The sequence below is a fragment of the Podarcis muralis genome, chromosome 13 (assembly GCF_964188315.1).
Source record: "Podarcis muralis chromosome 13, rPodMur119.hap1.1, whole genome shotgun sequence".
In the NCBI taxonomy this organism is placed as follows: domain Eukaryota; kingdom Metazoa; phylum Chordata; class Lepidosauria; order Squamata; family Lacertidae; genus Podarcis; species Podarcis muralis.
In genome coordinates this window covers 32,937,648-32,957,661 of record NC_135667.1, presented here as the reverse complement: position 1 = coordinate 32,957,661, position 20,014 = coordinate 32,937,648, and the positions used below count along the sequence as shown (strand labels likewise).

Genomic DNA, 20,014 nt, shown 5'->3' with positions numbered 1-20,014 from the left:
TGTTTGTTTGTTTGATTATATATTTTGCATTCTCATTTTGTGTTTTCCTGTTGTGAACAGCCCTGGGCTCTTCCGATGAAGAGTGGTAGACACATTGAACAAAACAACAAGGGGGGTTCATTGGGAGAATTTCCTGCCTCGTGAGAAGGCCTTTTTTCTTTCGTGCCCTAACCTTCTAGACCGTAATCCTGAGGGAAAAGATGGTGTTGTTTTTATTTATCTCTGCGAGCGAAGAATTGGGGGGGGGGGGTGTTTAAATAAAATAAAAATGATAGTAAGCCCGACTTCCTGTATTTGGACTTTCCAAACGAGCTATTTGGACTTTCCACCTCGGGGCCCCCAAACACCTTAAGTTGGGACAGGTTTGCGTCTGCAGACACTTGAGTAACTTTTTTTTTTTACTACAGTACTTCGCTTTGTCCACTCTTAAGAGAAACCTGCGCTTCACGTACTGGGCTCGGTACGTGATCGAAGGGCGCCCTCTAGTGTCCTTCTGGGGCAACGACAGCATCACACACACACCCCAAGCCCCACACACGTTTTCTTAATAAATCATCCAGGCAGCTCCAAACATAAGCCGGCCCTAGCGCCGCCGGTTCTCGGGTGCCGTCTTGAGCTTTGCAAAGTTTGACCCCGGTTCGCTGCAGACGGCGGACTCGTCTCTTCCCTGAACGCGACAGATCCGGAAGACGCGGTGGGGGAAGGCTAGTCGGGGCTCCTGCCTCCTGCATCGGAAGCCTGTAAGAGCCGTGGGGGGTTGGGGGCTGGTGGGAGGGAGTGCAAGCGCGAGAAAGGTGTTTTATCAAGGGATATTATCATATATAGAATATAACTCTGCAGGCCCTGGGCAAAGCAGAAGGGGGAACAGCTGCAAGCGTAATAGTAAACGGACCAGCATGGTGAATCGGCTCGATTGTAGCAGAAGGTAGAGGAGGAGGAGCGAGCGAGCCGTTTCAAAAAGGGATATATTGCGAAGGGCCTGCGAGAGTTAGGGAAAAGTGCCATAGTCACCGCCAAGCCCTGGCTGCTACAGGGGTTGGGGGAGGTAGGGCGATCTTTGTAAAGTATCCTTGAGCAGGGACCCCCCCCCCCGCAAGGCCTGCTAGGATAGACGTGGGTGAGTCGGTGAGTGCATAATAATAATAATAATAATAATAATAATAATAAATTTTATTATTTGCACCCCATTGCCCCAGCCACTCTGGGAGGCTTCCAACATAGATAGAAGCATAATAAAACATTAAAAACTGCACCGTGGCACATGCCCTCTTATTGCTCTTATTGTGCATGCCATGAGAAAGTTACAGGGTGCAAGGTTCTCTGCCATGCATAGCACGCACTGGAGAGGGAGCTGGGCTTTAAATATTGCAAAAAAAAAAGGCCTGTGAAAAGTTTGGGCCCTGCAAAGGGGTTGGGGGAGGTAGAACATTAAGAAGCAGGGGCGGCCAGGGCTTTTTTTCAGCCGGAACTCGCTGCATTTCAGGTGGGTGGCTTGCCATTATAAGAGAACAAGAGAGGCATTTGTGGTGAGTACCAGCGCCTCTTTTCATACAGGTGTTTGTAGGAGTGGCATATAAGCATTTAAAGGAGCTTGCTGTCCCTGTTTGTGATGGCTATCTTTGCATACCTTGAGCTGATAAGGCTACAATCCTAACCGCGCTTGCTAGGGAGTAGGTCGCACTGAATTCAACAGGGCTTTGTTTTGAGTAGGCATGCTTAGCACTGCATTGCACACTAGTTTCAAATAAAGTGGAAGAGACTTTCCCGCCAGGTCAGAAAGCAGAGAGAATCTCATACAACACTTAGCAGGAGTGGAAGTTACGATCTCCAGCTGTTGTCTTGTGGTCTTGCCTGTAGATAGAATGGCTGACCCTTGTCCCTGTGGACCTTCCTCCTGCGACTGCTTCGTCTCTCTTCCCCCGGCCTCTGCGGCCAGAGAGGTCATATTTGGCAAGAATTCTGACCGGCCGAGGGATGAAGTCCAAGAGGTAGTCTATTTCCCAGCCAGAAGCCATGCCAAGGGGGCAAAGGTCCAGGTGAGCTAAAATCCAGCAGGCAGTACGGGAGCATGGAGCTGCATTTGTGGGAGAGGGCTATGCTCTAGAAAGTAATGAGAAGTCACATCTCCAACGTATCTTCTGCTGCGGTCCATCCTAAATCAGGGCACACAAACCACCCCCTAATTACTGGCATATACATTCTCCATGAACAGAACACTTTCCAAACAGTGACCAGGTTTGCAGGTAGCGCTAAGCCAAACTATGCTTTATCAAACTCTGGTTTAGCACACTGGTCCTCAAACTTTTTTCTCTGGGCCACCCTTTCACAATAAATATTTTGCTCATGCCACACCAAAATTTCGTTGATAATTAGAAAAGGAAAAGATCACAACTAGAATTGTCATCAGTATGACCTGGTGCTTTTTGTTCTCATTTTGAAAATATATCCATATTTTGCAAATAAAAACAATTGCTTTATACTACACTGAAATGTTTAAATGCTCAATTGTCCTTGAATCTTCCTGTCACGCTTGTCATTATCTCCTGGCACGTCAGTGTGGCTTGCCATACTTGTTGAGAACTGCCAGTTTAGCATGAACATATGGAGTCCATGGTGACTTTGCTTCTACTGCTTTGCTGTGCGGTAGCCTATGGTTTGGCCTAACATGCCGTCTGAAGCTGGGCTCATGGTTTGTCTGGAGCAAGGCAAACCATGAACTGCAGCCAAGGCTTGTTCTTGTTTGCATCCCATGGTCTGTGCAGGAGACAAACCATAAGCTCAGGTTTGGGCAGCGTGCTAAGCCAAAACATGGATTAGCTCCCTGCAAGACAACAGGACCAGAGAAGGAGCAAAGCAGCCGTGATCTTCCCTCGAGTAGCCTGCACACTCGGCATTATGTGTGAATTGAGCCACTATCAGGAAAGAGGAGGCAGAATCTGTCCTTAATGCACTGCCAGACCTGCCGTTTTGGAGTCCTGTGTTCCATTCTGGGTCCTAACATTTTGAGAAAGACGTTGGGAAATTGGAGTATGTATAGAGGATGGCAAGTGATGTTCACATTAGCACCTTGGAGCAAAGCGAAGTTGTGTGTGTGTGCCGCCCCACCAAGATTTAAAAGCTCTTTTCCCCATAGCTGTTCACATCAGCACAGCTTCATTAGTGTCAGATTCATTTCAGTAGGGTGCTGATAGAGAGGGGATATCTTTACCCTATGCAAAGATGAATTAGGAATGGCTTGAGAAACAACGCATTGAACAGGGAAGCGTATCACTCTGTTTGTGAGCAAAAAAACCAAAAATAATGAAAGTGCCAGCGTGGACTTTTGTTTCAAAGGCTGCCTTTCTTCCCAGTGCACATATATTGAAGTGGACCAGGTTGAGAAGACCCATGCGGTCATTCTCAGCCGACCAGCCTGGCTCTGGGGAGCCGAGATGGGGGCCAACGAGCACGGGGTCTGCATTGGCAATGAAGGGGTATGGACCAAGGAGCCCGTGGCAGAGGAGGAAGCCTTGCTGGGCATGGATCTGGTCAGGTAAGAGACGACATGTTGGATGGCTGTGAATCATCAGCTTGTGCCCAAGTTGTATTCTCTGCTCCTCTGTAATCGCATGGCCAGCCATGGCCGTAGCCAGGATTTTTGTTAGGGGGCAAGCTTTCATTAGGAGGTCAGAACTTCAGATTTGTATTGATTTGTATTGATTTAGGGGGGGCATCTGCCCCCCTACCCCCCCTTGGCTATGCCCATGCTGCTGGCCCACATGGAGGCTGAGATACTGTCATTGCATCTGGACAAAGATGGTCTGGCCTCAGTTCTTGCATCTGTATAATGGGAATGACAGTGAAACCCTCTCAACAATTGTTCTGAGAATTGGTGAGCTAAGAAGAGTTACAGCACTATAACTTGTGCTCATAATACAACACAAGGGGGCTTGTGAAGAAGGCGCAGCAGAGACTGTACTTTTTGAGAATTCTAAGGAAAAACCATCTTCCGCAGAAACTGCTGCTGGCCTTCTATCACTGTGCCATTGAGAGCGTGCTCACTTATGGCTTATGTGTGTGGTATGGAAGCTGTACTACCCAGGACAGCATGGGGTTGTGCAGAGTTGTCAAGGCAGCAGAGAGCATTGTTGGCTGCCCACTCTCCACCTTAGAGCAGATTTATGCCACAAGGTGCCATAGGAAGGCACTGGACATAGTAAAAGATCCATCGCATCCTGGTCACTGTCTCTTCGAGCTCCTGCCGTCGGGACGGAGATACAGGACGATGAAGACAAGAACGAGCCGTCTTAAGAACAGCTTCTTCTCCAGAGCGATCTCGGCCCTGAATGGGAAGCCTGGACTTTGAAAGTCATCTAATCTTCCTTGCTGTACTATACTGTATTGTTTTAATTAGTGTTTTTGTGGAGCAGTCAAGTAATTTCGTTGTCCCCGAGAGGGGGTAATGACAATAAAGATATTATTATTATTATTATTATTATTATTATTATTATTATTATTAATAGTGCCTTGTGAACTCTATGGTTCACCTCCTTCAGCCCTCCATTGATCCAGGAAAACAGCATCCCTGGTAGGTTTGAAAACCGCCAGCGAAGGAGAGTCCACATTCCAAGGGAGTCTGTTACACGATTAAACAACCAGAATCACCGGGAAGTTCTCCCTAATGTTTAATCAGAAAGCTTTTTCTTGCGATTTAAGCCATTGGTTCAGGGTCTGTCTTGTCGAACTGCAGAAAACGAATTGCTTCATCATCTATATAACAGCCCATCAAATATTTGAAGGTGGCTATCATGCGTTCTTTCCCCCCAGACTAAATAAGAATCGCAATGTCTCCCACAGTATCGGCAGATATTGGGAACTTGTTTATTTCTGAAGCCTTTTTAGTCCTGTTGAGTTACTGCAAAATTCCCGACTGGTTGAATGAAAGAGTGTCAAACACTGTCTGACTTTTTAATAGCGATCAGTCACGGTTTACAAATGATCTTACTTAAAAATCCTTGGTTCGCCTAAAAGCCTCTTTAAAAAAAAATCCATGTTGAGAGAATATATTGCTTTTTAAAGAATACTGTAATAAGTTTGGTGCATCAATTAGGCCAGATGTGTTTAATCTGAGGGCTTTGAGCTGTTGCTGGACTACAACTCCCATCATCCCTGACCAGGGACTATGTTGGCTGGGGCTCATGGGAAGTGGAGTCAACAACGACTAGAGAGCCACTGGTCATCCATCCCTGAATAAAATATTTCACAGCCAGGTTTGCAGAGGCAGTAATGGCTAAATAATGTATTTCAGGCTTGGTTTGGAGCGGAGCAGCAGTGCCCAGGAAGCAGTCCAGGTTATAACAGCCCTCCTGGAACGTTATGGCCAAGGAGGCAGTTGCAAGGAGGAGCTGACCCCCTTCATTTACCACAACACCTTCCTCCTTGCGGATCGCACTGAAGCCTGGGCTGTAGAAACAGCCGGGCGGTTTTGGGCGGCTCAGAGGATTCGAGGTGAGTGCATTGCAGAAAGAGATGATAGGACACCTTGGATCTTAACGAATACACAGAACTATCTGGCGTTGCTCTTTTGCGAACGGTCTGGGCTTTTGTTTGCTTGCTTTGCCGAGATTCCTGGTTCAGATTCTGCTCTGAGAAAAGTTCAGTTCAGAACCCTGCATGTGGTTTGAAGGGGCGTCTCCACCCCCATCGTTCAGCCTGGACACGGAGGTCCAGCTCCGAGGGCCTTCTGGCGGTTCCCTCACTGCGAGAAAAGTGAAGTTACAGGGAACCAGGTAGAGGGCCTTCTCGGTTGTGGCACCCGCTCTGTGGAACACCCTCCCATCCAATGTCAAGGAAATAAACAACTATCTGACTTTTAGAAGACATCTGAAGGCAGCCCTGTTTAGGGAAGTTTTTAATGTTTGATGTTTTATCGTGTTTTTAATATTCTGTTGGGAGCTGCCCAGAGTGGCTGGGGAAACCCAGCCAGAAGGGCAGGGTATAAATAATACATTATTATTATTATTATTATTATTATTATTATTACGTTAGACTAGGACCTCGGATCTCCTTCGAGGAAAAAGGAAGTATATAAATATAATAAATAAATAAAAACCTTGGGCTGTTGAGATGTATTATGGAATTGTATTCCAGATCAGCTAAGCCCTTTTCAAACTTCCTGCTGGTTGAGTAGGATCTCCTTGTCTCTCCTCCCACCCTGCAGAAGGTGCCCGGAACATTTCCAACCAGCTGAGCATTGGTACCGACATTACCTCTGAGCATGCGGGCCTCAGGCAACATGCCCAGGAGCAGGGATGGTGGAGTGGCCAAGGGGCGTTCAGCTTCCTGGAGGTGTTTTCTCTCACCCACCAGCCTGTGCGCATGGAGGCAGCCAAAGCTCGCTATTGTGCTGGCCAGCAGCTGCTGCACCAACATTCAGGTGTGTATCCAAAATACGTAGAGGTGTAGGGTTTCGGAAGCTTATTTTTTGTTTTGTTTTGAAATGTTTTTTATTTGATTTTACAAATGCAAAGTTATATAAAAGAATCCAAATACAGTGGTTACAGACGCTTCAGGTTACAGACTCCGCTAACCCAGAAATCGTACCTCAGGTTAAGAACTTTGCTTCAGGATGAGAACAGAAATTGTGCGGCAACGGGAAGCTCCATTAGCTAAAGTGGTACCTCAGGTTAAGAACAGATTCAGGTTAAGAACGGACCTCCAGAACGAATTAAGTTCTTAACCCGAGGTACCACTGTATATATCCATATACAGAGTTTCCTCTGAATCTCGGAACTCCCACCCCCTCCATGGGGACCCATTTTAAACATTTAATACTACATATTCTCAAACCTTCGGCCCTCCAGATGTTTTTGGCCTACAACTCCCATGATCCCTAGCTAACAGGACCAGTGGTCAGGGATGATGGGAATTGTAGTCCAAAACGTCTGGAGGGCCGAAGGTTGGGGATGCCTGTTTTATCTCAATCCATGGTAATTGTTACGCTACAAGTAAAATCAAAATCCTGCTAATGTTTCCATCTTCTTACAGTGGTCTCCTAAATAACTTAATTTTTCCCTGTTCTTTTATAAAGTTTTTGTCCTCTTGGTTTCTGGGTTTTCCAGTTAGTTTTGCCATCTCGGCATAGTCCATCAGCTTGGTTTGCCTCTCCTCTCTGGTAGGGACTTTGTCTTCTTTCCATTTCTGGGCTAGTAACATCTGGGCGGCTGTTGTTCCATACATGAAAAGTCTTTTCTGTTCCTTTGGAATGTCAGTACCTGTAATTCCTAATAGAAAAGCTTCTGGTTTCTTAACAAAGGTTATTTAAAGCATTTTTTTCATTTCCTTATATCTCATCTCCCAGAAAGCTTTTTATTATTATTATTGGCTTTGTTTTGTGGAGGGAAGTGTGTCCCATGGAGCCGGTTAATGTTGGTTCAGATAGTCAAAAGCTCAGCCCAGCTGGTCATGTGACCCCACTGGGGTGGCAGCTGGAAATGCCAACATCCTCCTGGTTGCCTAGCAATCATCACTCAAGGAGACCTAGAGAACTTTACATTATGGGACTGCAAACCAAATGCTATGTAACAGATCTATTTAAAGATGTAGTTTAAGATGTAGGCCGGAAGATCTATGCGATAGTAATGGGTAGATCTCTCTCTAATGCTGACACTGGATTGCGAGATTGGTTACCTTGAGACGCCTGGCTCTTGCATTTGGTGCTGTGGTTAGGCGTTGCATTTGGGCGTAGGGGAACCCATCTATCATCTGAAGCAGAGAGAGTGTTTATGAGCACATGCAGAACGCTTCCCTTTGCCCTTAACACTTAGGAACCTCACCTAGTCCTTTTGCATGTCGGCTTGGGTGGGGCAGAAATTAGTCAAGAGGAAGTGACTCTTACATAAGTAATAAGGCCTGGCCCAGGACATTTTGGCGCCCGATTCAGAAAAATCCAAATGGGTGACCATTTTCCAATAGGGCTCGTGTGGGAGACTTTCCCAGTGGATTGTGCCCAGTTGGTCCGCCTGCCTCCCACTTCGCCTCTCTTGACTGTTCCCCAAATCTGTCCCTTTGCCTTGGCTCCATAGTAGAGCAGGCCTCCGTCGGGTATTTGTGAATTCTGACACCTTGACTAGTTTGCCCTCTTCTTCTGGTATCGGTACAGTTTCCCATCTTCTTCTTTACTGATGTGTAGGGCAGATCACCGCAGAGACCATTATGACCATCTTGAGTGACAAGGCCAGCGGGATCTGCGTCGATTCGGAAGGTTTCTGCACCACGGGAAGCATGGTGTCCGTCCTGCCGCAGGATCCCCACCTGCCTTGCATCCACTTCTTCACGGCCACGCCAGACCCTTCCAGGTAAGCCGAAAGCTCCTGCTTCGTTAAAATTGGTGAGTGCACCTGCCAAGTTGAGAGGAGCCCTGCTGGCCAACCCGAACAGCTATTGGAAGTGCGTTTGTTATTTCAGGTGAGTTCCTTATTCCCCAGTAATTTATTGGAATGGGAAAGAGTTTTATGTGAACAAAATAAATGCGCCTTTTACAGTTACTGAAGACCAGTCTCCAACCAATACATAATCTATGGAACGGGATAAGCATGACATAATCTGAAATTATCTTTCTTGTAAAACATTGTTTTCTCTCACCAGCCTTGAGATACCTATAATGATATGGTTGTGTGAAAGTTCATCCTGTCAGTATTTTATGCTACATTTAATAAGTTCCCTTTTCTGCAGGACTTTCCGAAATATGTTTTTTTCCCAGAAAGCTGTTTTTTTGCCCCCTAACAAAGGCATAGGACAGGTGATACTGAAATTAAACGATGAATAAAACGAGTACAGTGGTACCTTGGGGGTTAAGTACTTAATTCCTTCCGGAGGTCTGTTCTTAACCTGAAACTGTTCTTAACCTGAAGCACCACTTTAGCTAATGGGGCCTCCTCCTGCTGCCGCCGCGCCGCCGGAGCACAATTTCTGTTCTCATCCTGAAGCAAATTCTTAACCCGAGGTACTATTTCTGGGTTAGCGGAGTCTGTAACCTGAAGCGTATGTAACCCGAGGTACCACCGTACAATTGTACCTTGGCTCCCGAATGCCTTGGAAGTTGAACGTTCTGGCTCCCAAACGATTGAAAACCGGAAGTGTTTTCCAGTTTTCGAACATTTTTCGGAAGCCGAACATCCAATGGGGCTTCCATGGCTTCCGATTGGCTGCAGGAGTTTCCTGAATACGACTGTATTCAAAAATCTTTACATCTGAAATTAAGTAAAATGGCAGTAAATCAGTGCGGACTCTTCTCAGGACATGAGTGTGATAACCCTCTCCATCAGGTGCTCCCCAGCAACTGTGAATCAGCAACCATGCTGCCTCTAAAACTTTGAAGTTTGCATGCAGCCGTCCTGACTGGTAGCCACTGGCAGCCTAATCCTACATGACGTATTTTGTCCAAGTTGGTGGTCACCACTTTGAGCTTCAGAAAAGCAGCACATTGCATTTTTGTTTTTAGTTTAATATATAAATCATGTTGTCATGTTCATATGTTTCCTCTGTGTTTTAGGGGAACCGTTTAAGAGTGTCGGGTACATTGTCCAAATCCTCTCCTCTCTCCTGCTCGGCAGGTCGATCTTCAAACCCTTCATCTTCGTTCCCAACGTCACTTTCTTTCACCAAGTGCAATCGCCGACCTTTGGTGACAAAGACCCCGTCAGGGAGACGCCCAGGTTTCAGAGACGGGTGGACCGACGGCACAATCTCTACAGGGAACACCAGTTAGTCCTGGACACCATGGACCGCAATGAGGTGAAGCCCTGAAGAACCACTTGCAGTTACTGTAGATCGGGGCTGGGGGACTTGTACCGCTTCCGGATGCTGTCAGACTACAACTCCACTAATCTCTGGCCCTTTCCCCCATGTTCTCATTTTGAACTCTTTCCTCTAGCCCGGCTCCTTGTCACCTGATATTTCCCAAACTGACTTGGTCCCACTTTCCATGTTCTCTGAACTCTGCTCTTTGGCTGCCTTATTTCTAGCTCTCTCTTTCTGTCCGCCTTTGTCTCTAATCACTTCCTTTCTCATTTTTTTAAAAAAAGATTTTTGGGTTACAAAAGTACATAACAGTCGTACCTTGGATCCCAAACGCCTTGGTACTCGGACGTTTTGGCTCCCAAACGCCACAAACCCAGAAGTGACTGTTCCAGTTTGCGAACGTTCTTTGGAACCTGAATGTCTGACGGGGCTTCCGTGGCTTCCGATTGGCTGCAGGAGCTTCCTGCAGGCCAATCGGAAGCCATTCTTTGGATTCTGAATGCTTTGGAAATCGAATGGACTTCCGGAACGGATTCCGTTCGACTTCCAAGGTACGACTGTACATCATCTCCATTTTCAGAGCATAAAGTCCTTTCTACAGAACGCCTCTAATCACCTTCCACCTGCTGTTCTCCATTTCTTGTTGCTCTTTGTCTTCCCTTCTCTTTACCACCCAGCCAGGGTTTGAACAGCCCTGACTCTGGATGTGGTCCCACCCAGTTGTAGCCCTAAATGCATTACCCCAGCTTTTCATGAAACCTTGTGGGTGAGCGAATTGGCTTCCAAGTCCGCCTCTCCCCCCCCCCCCCCATGACATCAACCATGGGTATTGAGGGGCGGCATCTGCCATGCTAGGAATGGGTGACAAATGAGTTATGGCAACACCCTACGGTCCCCATAATTAATGCCCCATTCTTTCTCTCCCCCCTCCCCAGCATGAGCGCCAGAGACTCCAAGAGATTATGCGGAAATTTCAGCGGCAAGCCCTGGAGGCCATGAAGAACCTGCTGGCGGGCTCCTTCACTCTGAAACCCCAGGAGCTGGCTGACCTCTTCTATGACTGTGTGGTCACAGAAATCAAGTTATATAAACAGTAAGATCCCTATCAGGGCAGAGAGATTGAGGTTCATTCCCGAGACCACTGAGAGTTCCATGTGTGAAACAAAACCCTACTTGAATGATATGACAATGCTGCACCTTTAAAAAAACAAAACCTTAAAATTGTGGAGTTGGCATAGGCAGCCTTCAGAATTCATTGTTGCTACAAGAGTGAAGACCACGGGCATAGTTGTGGCTTTGAAAAGTTCGTGAAGGCTGGTGGTTCTAAAATGTGGTGCAGCCTCTGCGTCTTAAGGGCTACAGAAAACAAGGGAAGTGGGTAGCACTTTAGTGCACTTCTGGAACCTCCAACTGGCTACTGTCAGAAGCAATGAAGTAGAGCGAGTTAAGACATTTGGAATTGTTTGGCCTGAGCTGTTGGGGACGCATTAGGTAGATCTCAGTCTGCAAGATAGATGGGTCTCCATTTTAGTTTTGTCACTGCGTTTTTGGTTTGGAGGGACCGAGAAAAATAATCTGGGAGAAGGGCTGTTTTTTTCCTTCTACAAACAGAGAAACGGTCCTCCGAATTTTAACATCTGTCTGAGATATCCCAAACATTTTTTTTCCTAAAACGACCGAGATTCCAGCAAATGCTACCAGTGTATTATTGTAGACACAGCACTACAGAATAACCTGTGAGGTGTATATTCCTCTCTTCTGTTATGGATGCTGCAATCCTGATTTTTTTCCCCCAAGCTCTGTGGATTCATAGTATTGTTGTTGGAAGGGACCCTGAGGATCATCTAGTCCAACTCTCTGCAATGCAGGAATTTGCAGCTGTCCCATGCAGGGTTCGAACCTGCAACCTTGGCGTTACCAGCGCCTCACTCTAACCAACTGAGCTAACTATCTGTATCCTCAGCCTTACCACTGTTCTCAGTTGCTGAGATGATTTGGGATGGAGCTGCCTTCTAAACAAATATCCTGACCCAAACCTTTCAGAGGTTTGATGGTGCAAATCTATGATTAATCTGAACCTGCCCATAGCACAAATACACTGAGGAGACGACGCAAATTGCCTTTAAAAGGCATATGCAAGGTTTCAGACCTGCATTGTTATTTTGTTTCCTCGCCAAGTTTTAGGCAGCTCCTAACTCCTAACAAGGAATTCTGAGCGGCCTCATAACTCTATACTTCCCAGGAATAGTTTTCACAGGTAAGCCGGTTTTCATCAAGTAGGTCAGAATTTCAACAGGCACAAAAAAGCCTTCCTGCATGCCTTTAGGAAGGAGCAAACCCCATTGGCCTGAGTAACCCTGCAACTGGCTTCGCCGCTTGCACCCTTCACTTAGAGGAAGTACTGCCTAAAGGTTTCAGCAGAGGGCCTTTGTCAGTTTTCTGCCTCCTTGCCATGCCCCTCCACACTTGCCCGACCCATCTGCTGATTAGATTCAAGGAAGTATTGTATTTGTTTGACAGAATAAAGCAGAAATTAAAAATGAAAAGCAAAAGGATGCACTAATCATTTCTTTACACCTTTGCTTGTGGTTTTCGTTACACCAGACCCCTCTCCCTTTGAAGCTTTCAGCTGAGCTGGACTTGAGCCGCCGGCCTTCCCCTTTGAGGCTCTTGGCCCCTTTTTGGGTGTTGGGTTTGCCGTTTTCGAAAGGTTGGAAGGAGGGTGCTGGTGATGATCACTTTGGAGCACGCTCCCCTCTGGGGCTGCGGATATTATTTCCGGTACACCGAATGGCCAGGGCGGCCTTTCCGTTGTGTTGAACACCAGCTCTCTCAGATTCTGCATCTGCCTCAGCTCCTCCAAGCGGTCCTCGTATTCCCTCGCTTCCTCCTCCCTCCGCTGGGCTGAGTGGGCTCTTAACTCCGCACGGAGGTCGGCAAAGAAGTCTGCCAAATGAAGAGGATATAAGTAAAAAAGCAGGCCCGCTGTGTCTGGCACTAGATAAACGCCTCCCGCCAATTCCTTTTCCTACTGTCCATTCTCAGCAAATGTGCAGCGGGAATCTATGACTTACCAGGGGATTTTTTTTAAGGGCAACAGTGTGTGCACTCTTGGCCAAAATAATATGAATTATTTGCAATGACATGGAGTCTGCCTCATCCGGAAGACAATTGCTCTTTAGGAGCGGGGAGCTCTGTGTCAGCAGCTGCTGTTTCTAGGAATGGGCACAGAGTGTTCCTTTATGTGGGGATGACTAGTGGAACCCCACAAGTTTTTGACTAGTGTGTGTTACTGGAACGACTGCCCTTTTGGCCTTGGAACCAGCTCAGGCAGGAAGTTGGAGAGTCACTCAAATGTTCTGCACTTAATTATCTCAGGGACATGAGGCAGCTGCTCTGCTGAAGCTATGGAGTGCTGGGTCTGGTCAGTTCGTAAATGGGAAGACCCTCTAGAAATGCTACGTAGAGCTCCATAACAGAGAGAAGTGAAATATTGTGTATAAATGTAACGACTGTTAATAAACTGCTTTATAAACTTACACATAGCATCTTACTTATTAGATTTATATACAGACTGCCAAAAATCTCAGGGCGGTTCACAAGATGAAAACATTTTATTTATTCACCAGATAAAAACATTTATTTTGTTGAAACCAACAAAACAATAGTCCCCCCCCTTCCCTCCCACAAACACATTTAAAAGGCTGTAGAATATTAAACAGCCAAAGGCCTGGGAAAAGAGGAACGTTTTCGCCTGGTACCTAAAGTTCGGTAATGAATGTGCCAAGCAAGCTTCCCTGGGGAAAGCATTCCACAAACGGGGAGCCACTGCAGAAAAGGCCCATTCTCTCTCCCTCCCCATTTTTTAAAATTAATTTTCACAAAGACAAATAAACAAACACAAATCATAATCTTCTTAAAAATTATACTTATTAACATTGTTAAGTGACTTCCTCGCTTCCCCTTGGTTGAATTTCCATGCATATCCATTTAACGGTTTTCCAAATCACAGTTCTTATAAAATTTACCTTTAGCTTTAACATCTTACAGTCATTTCATTTTGAAATTATACAAATTGATTCATCACTTAACTTATATAAAATCCTAAGCCAATTAGTTATCTGCAAGTTATTTCCAACTAAGAAAAGGCCCGTTCTCGTGTTGCCACCCTCCAGACCTCATGTGGAAGAGGCACCACGTAAAGAAGGTCCTTGGTCCCCGATGTTCCTAACACCTAAAACCTGGCCTGGAAACTTTGGGGGTACCTTTTTCTACGCTCAGAGGTATAGCGAGATCAGACCAATCATCGTCGCTGTCTTCTGAACAGTCCTCCTCCTCTTCTTCAGTTTGGACGCTGTCTTTCTGATTGGGAACAGCCTGCGAATCCAGTTCTTTCAGATGGGGCAGAGCTGCCAACACGCGCTCCCTTGGGAGGGCCAGAAGGAAGCAAGAGTTCTCAAGCTGGGGGTCAAACAAAACAACTCCCATCTTCAAAGCCTATGGCAGCCCCCTGGTGAGGTGGGAACAGTTGCTAAAGGAGAGGCAAACTTCCTAGATTTCTTTGGCACTTGAATGAAGAATCCAAGAGGCCTCCCCCCCCCCAATAGCTGCTAGAAGCCATGCTGTTTTGCTTAGAAAGCCCTGCCACCACTTCCCACATCTCCCATCCATTCTGATCCTTCCCTTGACTTTTTCCTGTGGTACTGTGCATGGAAACCTCCATTCCTGCAGGATGCCCAGGCAACAGGCTGGCAGGTCCCAGAGATGGGGCAGGTATGCCAACACAGGGAATTGGATTGGGGGGGGGTTGCACTCTTCATCCCTCACCTGTAGGTTCTACATGGGTATGATGCACATGCCTAAAGCTATTGGGTGGGATATTATGCAGGAGCATGGATGGATTCTTGGCTTTACCTGTAGCTGTTCTCCTTAGTGCATTCGTTTCCTGTCAGGTCAAGGATCACGAGGCTCCGGGGCAGCTCATCTGTACAGAAAGTTAGGCAGAATCGGGGAAGCTGATGGAAATAAATGCAAACTGGATACAGGATTATTCAAGTTTAGCACATGAAGCAAAAAATGGGGGATGAGCTCCTTTTTTTACATGGGGCAGCTGCCTTTCTGGTACAGTCAAACCTTGGTTCTCGAACGGCTTAGTTGACGAACAAATCGGCTCCCGAACGCCAAAAACCCAGAAGTAAGTATTTTGGGTTTTGAACACTTTTCAGAAGCCAAACATCCAACACGGCTTCTGCTTGAGTCAGGAAGCACCTGCAGCCAATTTGAAGCCACGCCTTGATTTCTGAACGTTCTGAGAGTCGAGTGGACTTCTGGAATGGATTAAGTTTGAGAACCAAAGTAACACTGTACTAGCTTCTGAGGCTAAAATAAGGGTGGCAAACAGATCTGATTTGTCAACCCAGTGGGAAATTCACCTGCACAAGAGAATCTGAGTTGGCGGGTACTGGATTTCAAGAGGGGTTTTGTTTTGTTTTGATACTTATGCACAGAGTACTCCTAGCCCAGTGTTTTATTAGTCAAATTGGCTGGATAAGCAGCCGGCCTGCTTGATTTAGTCTTAATACCCACCAGAGTAGACGGATGGGTGAGTTGTTTTCCACAATGGATCCCAGGAGACTTGATAGTCCATAAGAGAGTATTGCAAGTGGTGAAGCCGAGTGTAGGAAAAGCTGTACCTGTGTCCAGTGTTTCAATGCGGTTCTGTGAAAGATCCAGAAACTGCAGCTTCAGGAGACTATGGAGGTTCTCCACTTGGCTAATGCGGTTCCCGGCTAGAGTCAGAAAACTGCAGTTGCGTGAGAACACAATAGGAGGAGGTGGTGAGATCCAGGAGACCAAAGATGACTCTGCCTTCTAGAGAAGGGGAACTGCACACGGAAGCCGTGATTGACTTCTCACTGGGCAGCAGGAAAGAGTTGTGATGCAACTCTCAAAGCTAGATGCAGTCAGCCTCTTTTCCCTTCACTCTCCTTTATCCCCTGCATTGGTTTAAAATTAGCAATGCACTTCTGCTCCTCACAATTAAAACTCCCTGTACCTTTGTTCCTGATGATGGCAGCCTCAAAATAACCCCTCCACAACAAAAACCAGCACACCAGAGAGAAGGCCTTTAGCCTATATTCTCTACATGGTGGGAATAATACCTCTTATCTCTCTGGGCAGGTCCATGTCCTACACTTAAAGAACATTTAATGCACATTTTGGAGAAGCCAAGTGCTTTAAATGTGCATTGACTGTGGAAGCTGAACCAGACGTTGGGCTTCTGAAAATCATTCAAAAACTGGAACAATCACTTTTGGTTTTCGATTGTTCAGGAGCCAAAATGTTTAAGTTTACAGGCGTTTGGCTTCTGAGGTTCCACTGTATAATGTTGGGAAAACAAGTAATTTTACTTACGTCAAGTTTGGAAAGCAGCTCAAGTTCTCAATTTTCTCAATTTGGTTCTAAAATGAAATTAACATTAATCAGCTTCAGAACCTCTGAATAATGGAGCCCAGGAATGTACACACAAGCAATTTTTTCTGCCTGTGTTCTGGGTTCAGTACTGCTTCAACACACAACCAAACTTTTTCACAATGTCCTTGAACTTGGGCCGATACCTTTCTCCTGGGATGCTTCTCCCCTAACTGATCAGGCCCCATCTTTTCAAGAGAATGTTGTTGTACCATGGCAGTGAACAGTGTGGTGATATATTTTACCTGTTGCAGGTAGAGGCTGTGGACCTGCTCTAAACCTTGCAGATTTGCGATGCAGCTAATTCTCTCTCTGTCTAGCCTGAGGGTATGAAGAGAAGCCAAGGCTTGGGATCTAAAAGGAAGAGAAATTTATCAGAAATCAGCCCCACAGCTCCTCTTCTTCCAGCCCTGAATATTATCACCATCTGAATGAAAGCTCAATGCATAAGATACTCACATACTCTCTGGGGACTCTTTCTCCACTGGAATGTTCAAGTTCCTCTGAGCAATGAGGGATTTCGTCATACTCACTCCTCCTATAGGGAGATAACTTCTGTGAGTTAGCTGAAAGCAAAACCACTGGAATTCCCTTTAGATCACAAAGCCAGGTGATGTTTATCTAACAATTCACTTGAAGTGCCATATTAGACCAAGGGTAGTAATAAAAAAATAAGCATGTCTTCTAAAGGCTCAAATCGATTCCTATTCATTGACTTCATGATGCTCTAGGGTTGCCCTATTTTGAAGAGCAAAAAAGAGAACACATCTGCCGACTTCTACATTTAACTATGGCTCGCTATGACGACTCTACCCATGAAAAAGAGGACGTGTCCTGGAAAAAGAGGACACGTGGCAACGCTATGCAGGGATGGGCAGGAACATAATTTGTAGTTCAGTGTTGGGACTAGTCCTTTTTTAGTGGATCACCTGGCACCTGCTGGTTGCTGGGATTCTGCTAAGGAAGCTTATGTAAGTGGACTTTGATGTGATCCATCAAGGCTCTGACTACATTCATTTGGTTTTAAGGAAGAGACTGAGTGCATATTTGTATATTCAGACACTTAACATTGATTAGTTATGCCTGCATATTCTCATTAAAAAGAAGAACCAGAAAAACTGACATCACCACACCCCTCCATTGGTTGGCAAGACTGAACAACCATCTTCCTTTCTCCTCTGAACAGAGGGACGTTGCAAGACCTGTTCTCTGAGCAAATGCAGCAGTGGTTGGTGTAGGCTGACATGTCTCCACCATTCTGTAGTCCTGTCTTAGCCATTTTGTGCTATCTCATGCTCCCATGGCAGCCATATTGTGACTGGCGCCCATGACGCTTTCTTAAAATTCCAAATGTTCCCACTGTCTCAAAAAGAACTGAGCTTCCACAGCCGCTGCCCATCATGAACCATGATTTGCAAGATTGGCAGCAACAGCAGCAGATACATTCCATGCCTGAGAAATTCTTAGTCTCTTGTTAATTATGCCATTTTAAATGTGCATTTTATATTTTACTTTCTTTAGCAATGTTTTCTTTTGAACCATTATTATTAATTTATTTGTTAGCTTTGCTGTGTTAAATGCACTTGATCTCCTTTGTAATGTTTTCTTTTGAAATCTTCAAAACAACATTTTTGTTTCCCATTACAGTAATTGCATTGCTTCAAATGTATGCTTTATATTTGACTTTCTTCTGTACTGTGGATTGTTTTATTTGACATTTTAATGTAGGTTGTAAACCGCTCTGAGGTTTTTTCCCCTTAAAAATATAAAGTGGGATAGAAATTAATAATAATAATAGCCCTATAATACAATGCACAGTCAGTCAAAAGGATTCTAATTTTCAAGTTCACCTAGTTTTGTGCATTAGCTCTTACATGCAAACTTATTTAATATTTATAATGGAAAACAAATAAAATCTAACAAATTATTAAGAGCAATTGGCACAGGAGAGTACCTGGAGCGCCCATAATACTGACAAGGGAAGTTTTCCACCTGCTGAATTTCTCCTCCTCCCCAAAAGCCAATCCTACACAGATATAGTTGTGGGTGTCTATGTAGAATTCATCATGCGAAAGGCTGGACTGGATGAATGCCAGGCCGGAATGAAGACTGCCGGAAGAAATATCAACAACCTCAGATATGCAGATGACACAACTTTGATGGTAGAAAGCAAGGAGGAATTTAAAAACCTCTTAATGAGGATGAAAGAGGAGAGAGCAAAATATGGTGTGAAGATCAACATCAAAAAAACCAAGATCATGGCCACTGGTCCCATCACCTCCTGGCAAATAGAAGGGGAAGAAATGGAGGCAGTGAGAGATTTTACTTTCTTGGGTTCCATGATCACTGCAAATGGTGACAGCAGTCACGAAATTAAAAGACGCCGACTTCTTGGGAGAAAAGCGATGACAAACGTAGACAGCATCTTAAAAAGCAGAGACATCTCCTTGCCGACAAAGGTTCATATAGTTAAAGCTATGGTTTTCCCAGTAGTGATGTATGGAAGTGAGAGCTGGACCATAAAGAAGGCTGATTGCCGAAGAATTGATGCTTTTGAATTATGGTGCTGGAGGAGACTCTTGAGAGTCCCATGGACTGCAAGAAGACCAAACCTCTCCATTCTGAAGGAAATCAGCCCTGAGTGCTCACTGGAAGGACAGATCCTGAAGCTGAAGCTCCAATACTTTGGCCACCTCATGAGAAGAGAAGACTCCCTGGAAAAGACTCTGATGTTGGGAAAGATTGAGGGCACAAGGAGAAGGGGACGACAGAGGATGAGATGGTTGGACAGTGTTGTCGAAACTACCAGCATGAGTTTGACCAAACTGCGGGAGGCAGTGGAAGACAGTGGAAGACCTGGCATGCTCTGGTCCATGGGGTCACGAAGAGTCAGACACGGCTAAACGACTAAAGAACAAAATGTACCTGTACATATAACACACAGAGAACCAGCCCCACTTAGGGGTTAAGGCACCTTCAGGCACGATTACTCACCTCTTGACATCATTGATGGAAAGGGTCACCAGCCGGGATACCTTGACCACACCACTCCCAGCAATGCAACAGGCCTATCTATGCTGAGTGTGAGGCACCCTGGGAATTTGTGGTGCTGTGAGGCGGAGAGGAAGGGAAGCTGAAGCAGCTACAGTTTGGAAATCTCCATAGCAACCGTTCGGAACTAGTGTCAAGGTCGTCCTGGCAACAAGCCCTGGGAGCGGGTAGGGGAGAAACGGCCTTGGCAGCAGGAGCAGCAGCTTGGAGGTTGCCTAGCAACGGGTGGGAAGTCGCGGGATCTCCTCAGCAACAGGCAGAGAGGGTGTTGTGGGATTCCCTTTAGGAAGGCGTGGAAGGCTTCCGTGGTCTTCCCTTGAAAGTGGCCGTGCGGCAACTGCGGGAGGGGAGAGAGGAGGGTGATTTTTGGGGGTGGCGCAGTGCCCTTTCGGGCAAGAGCTTGCAGCAGGATTCTGCCTAGCAAGGAAAGTGCATGCATTGGGGTATGTTTCTCCTGAGGGATGTTAGGCGGCTTGCGGGGCATCCTTTGCAAAGCCTCAAAGGCTTGAGAAGAGGGTCTTCCGAGTTGCACCTTGAGGAGAGGGGGCACCCCAGTCCGAAGGACACCTGGAGTGGGGGGTCTTGAGGAAGGGTCTCAGCTGTAGCGAGAGACGGGGCGGGGGTCTCGGTGATATTTTATTTTTGTTTAGAAGCAACAGCTTGGCGCATTTAGGGGGGTTGATGGAGGAGGTCGTGAAGTTTTCCCTTAGCA

At 46.1% G+C, this 20,014-nt stretch overlaps 2 protein-coding genes across 5 annotated transcripts; one reads left to right on the top strand and one right to left on the bottom strand.

The window, feature by feature from the left end:
• The first annotated feature begins 528 nt into the window (after positions 1 to 528).
• On the top strand, positions 529 to 13,319 carry SCRN2 (secernin 2). Of its 3 annotated transcripts, none has more exons than XM_077917332.1 (8): positions 529 to 740; positions 1,862 to 2,036; positions 3,351 to 3,532; positions 5,288 to 5,487; positions 6,200 to 6,415; positions 8,171 to 8,336; positions 9,594 to 9,774; positions 10,716 to 13,319. In XM_077917332.1, exons 2-8 carry the CDS (start codon positions 1,863 to 1,865, stop codon positions 10,875 to 10,877), a joined length of 1,281 nt encoding a protein of 426 aa, XP_077773458.1. In that variant the 5' UTR covers positions 529 to 740; position 1,862; the 3' UTR covers positions 10,878 to 13,319. The 3 variants fall into 3 exon arrangements, with proteins under 3 accessions (XP_077773458.1, XP_028557679.2, XP_028557680.2); XM_028701846.2 differs by having other exon boundaries at positions 530 to 740; positions 1,858 to 2,036; XM_028701847.2 differs by lacking the exon at positions 1,862 to 2,036 and having other exon boundaries at positions 532 to 740.
• On the bottom strand, positions 12,265 to 20,005 carry LRRC46 (leucine rich repeat containing 46). Of its 2 annotated transcripts, XM_077917333.1 has the most exons (9): positions 19,870 to 20,005; positions 19,246 to 19,639; positions 16,711 to 16,789; positions 16,497 to 16,605; positions 16,195 to 16,241; positions 15,474 to 15,583; positions 14,695 to 14,764; positions 14,046 to 14,206; positions 12,265 to 12,726 (listed from the first exon to the last, which is right to left on the bottom strand). In XM_077917333.1, the coding sequence occupies exons 2-9, from the start codon at positions 19,256 to 19,258 to the stop codon at positions 12,344 to 12,346; spliced, it is 972 nt and encodes a 323-aa protein (XP_077773459.1). In that variant the 5' UTR covers positions 19,259 to 19,639; positions 19,870 to 20,005; the 3' UTR covers positions 12,265 to 12,343. The 2 variants fall into 2 exon arrangements, with proteins under 2 accessions (XP_077773459.1, XP_028557682.2); XM_028701849.2 differs by lacking the exon at positions 19,870 to 20,005 and having other exon boundaries at positions 19,246 to 19,868.
• Positions 20,006 to 20,014: the final 9 nt, after the last annotated feature.

Bases quoted from the DNA above. Each gene is read 5' to 3' on its own strand.
- SCRN2 (XM_077917332.1), top strand. From the start codon at position 1,863: ATGGCTGACCCTTGTCCCTGTGGACCTTCCTCCTGCGACTGCTTCGTC. The intron at 2,037-3,350 runs GTGAGCTAAAAT...CTTTCTTCCCAG, and splicing joins CCAAGGGGGCAAAGGTCCAG to TGCACATATATTGAAGTGGA. The intron at 3,533-5,287 runs GTAAGAGACGAC...AATGTATTTCAG, and splicing joins CTGGGCATGGATCTGGTCAG to GCTTGGTTTGGAGCGGAGCA.
- LRRC46 (XM_077917333.1), bottom strand. The intron at 16,606-16,710 runs GTGAGTATCTTA...TCTTCCTTTTAG, and splicing joins AAAGAGTCCCCAGAGAGTAT to ATCCCAAGCCTTGGCTTCTC. The intron at 14,765-15,473 runs GTACAGCTTTTC...CTTTCTGTACAG, and splicing joins CATTGAAACACTGGACACAG to ATGAGCTGCCCCGGAGCCTC.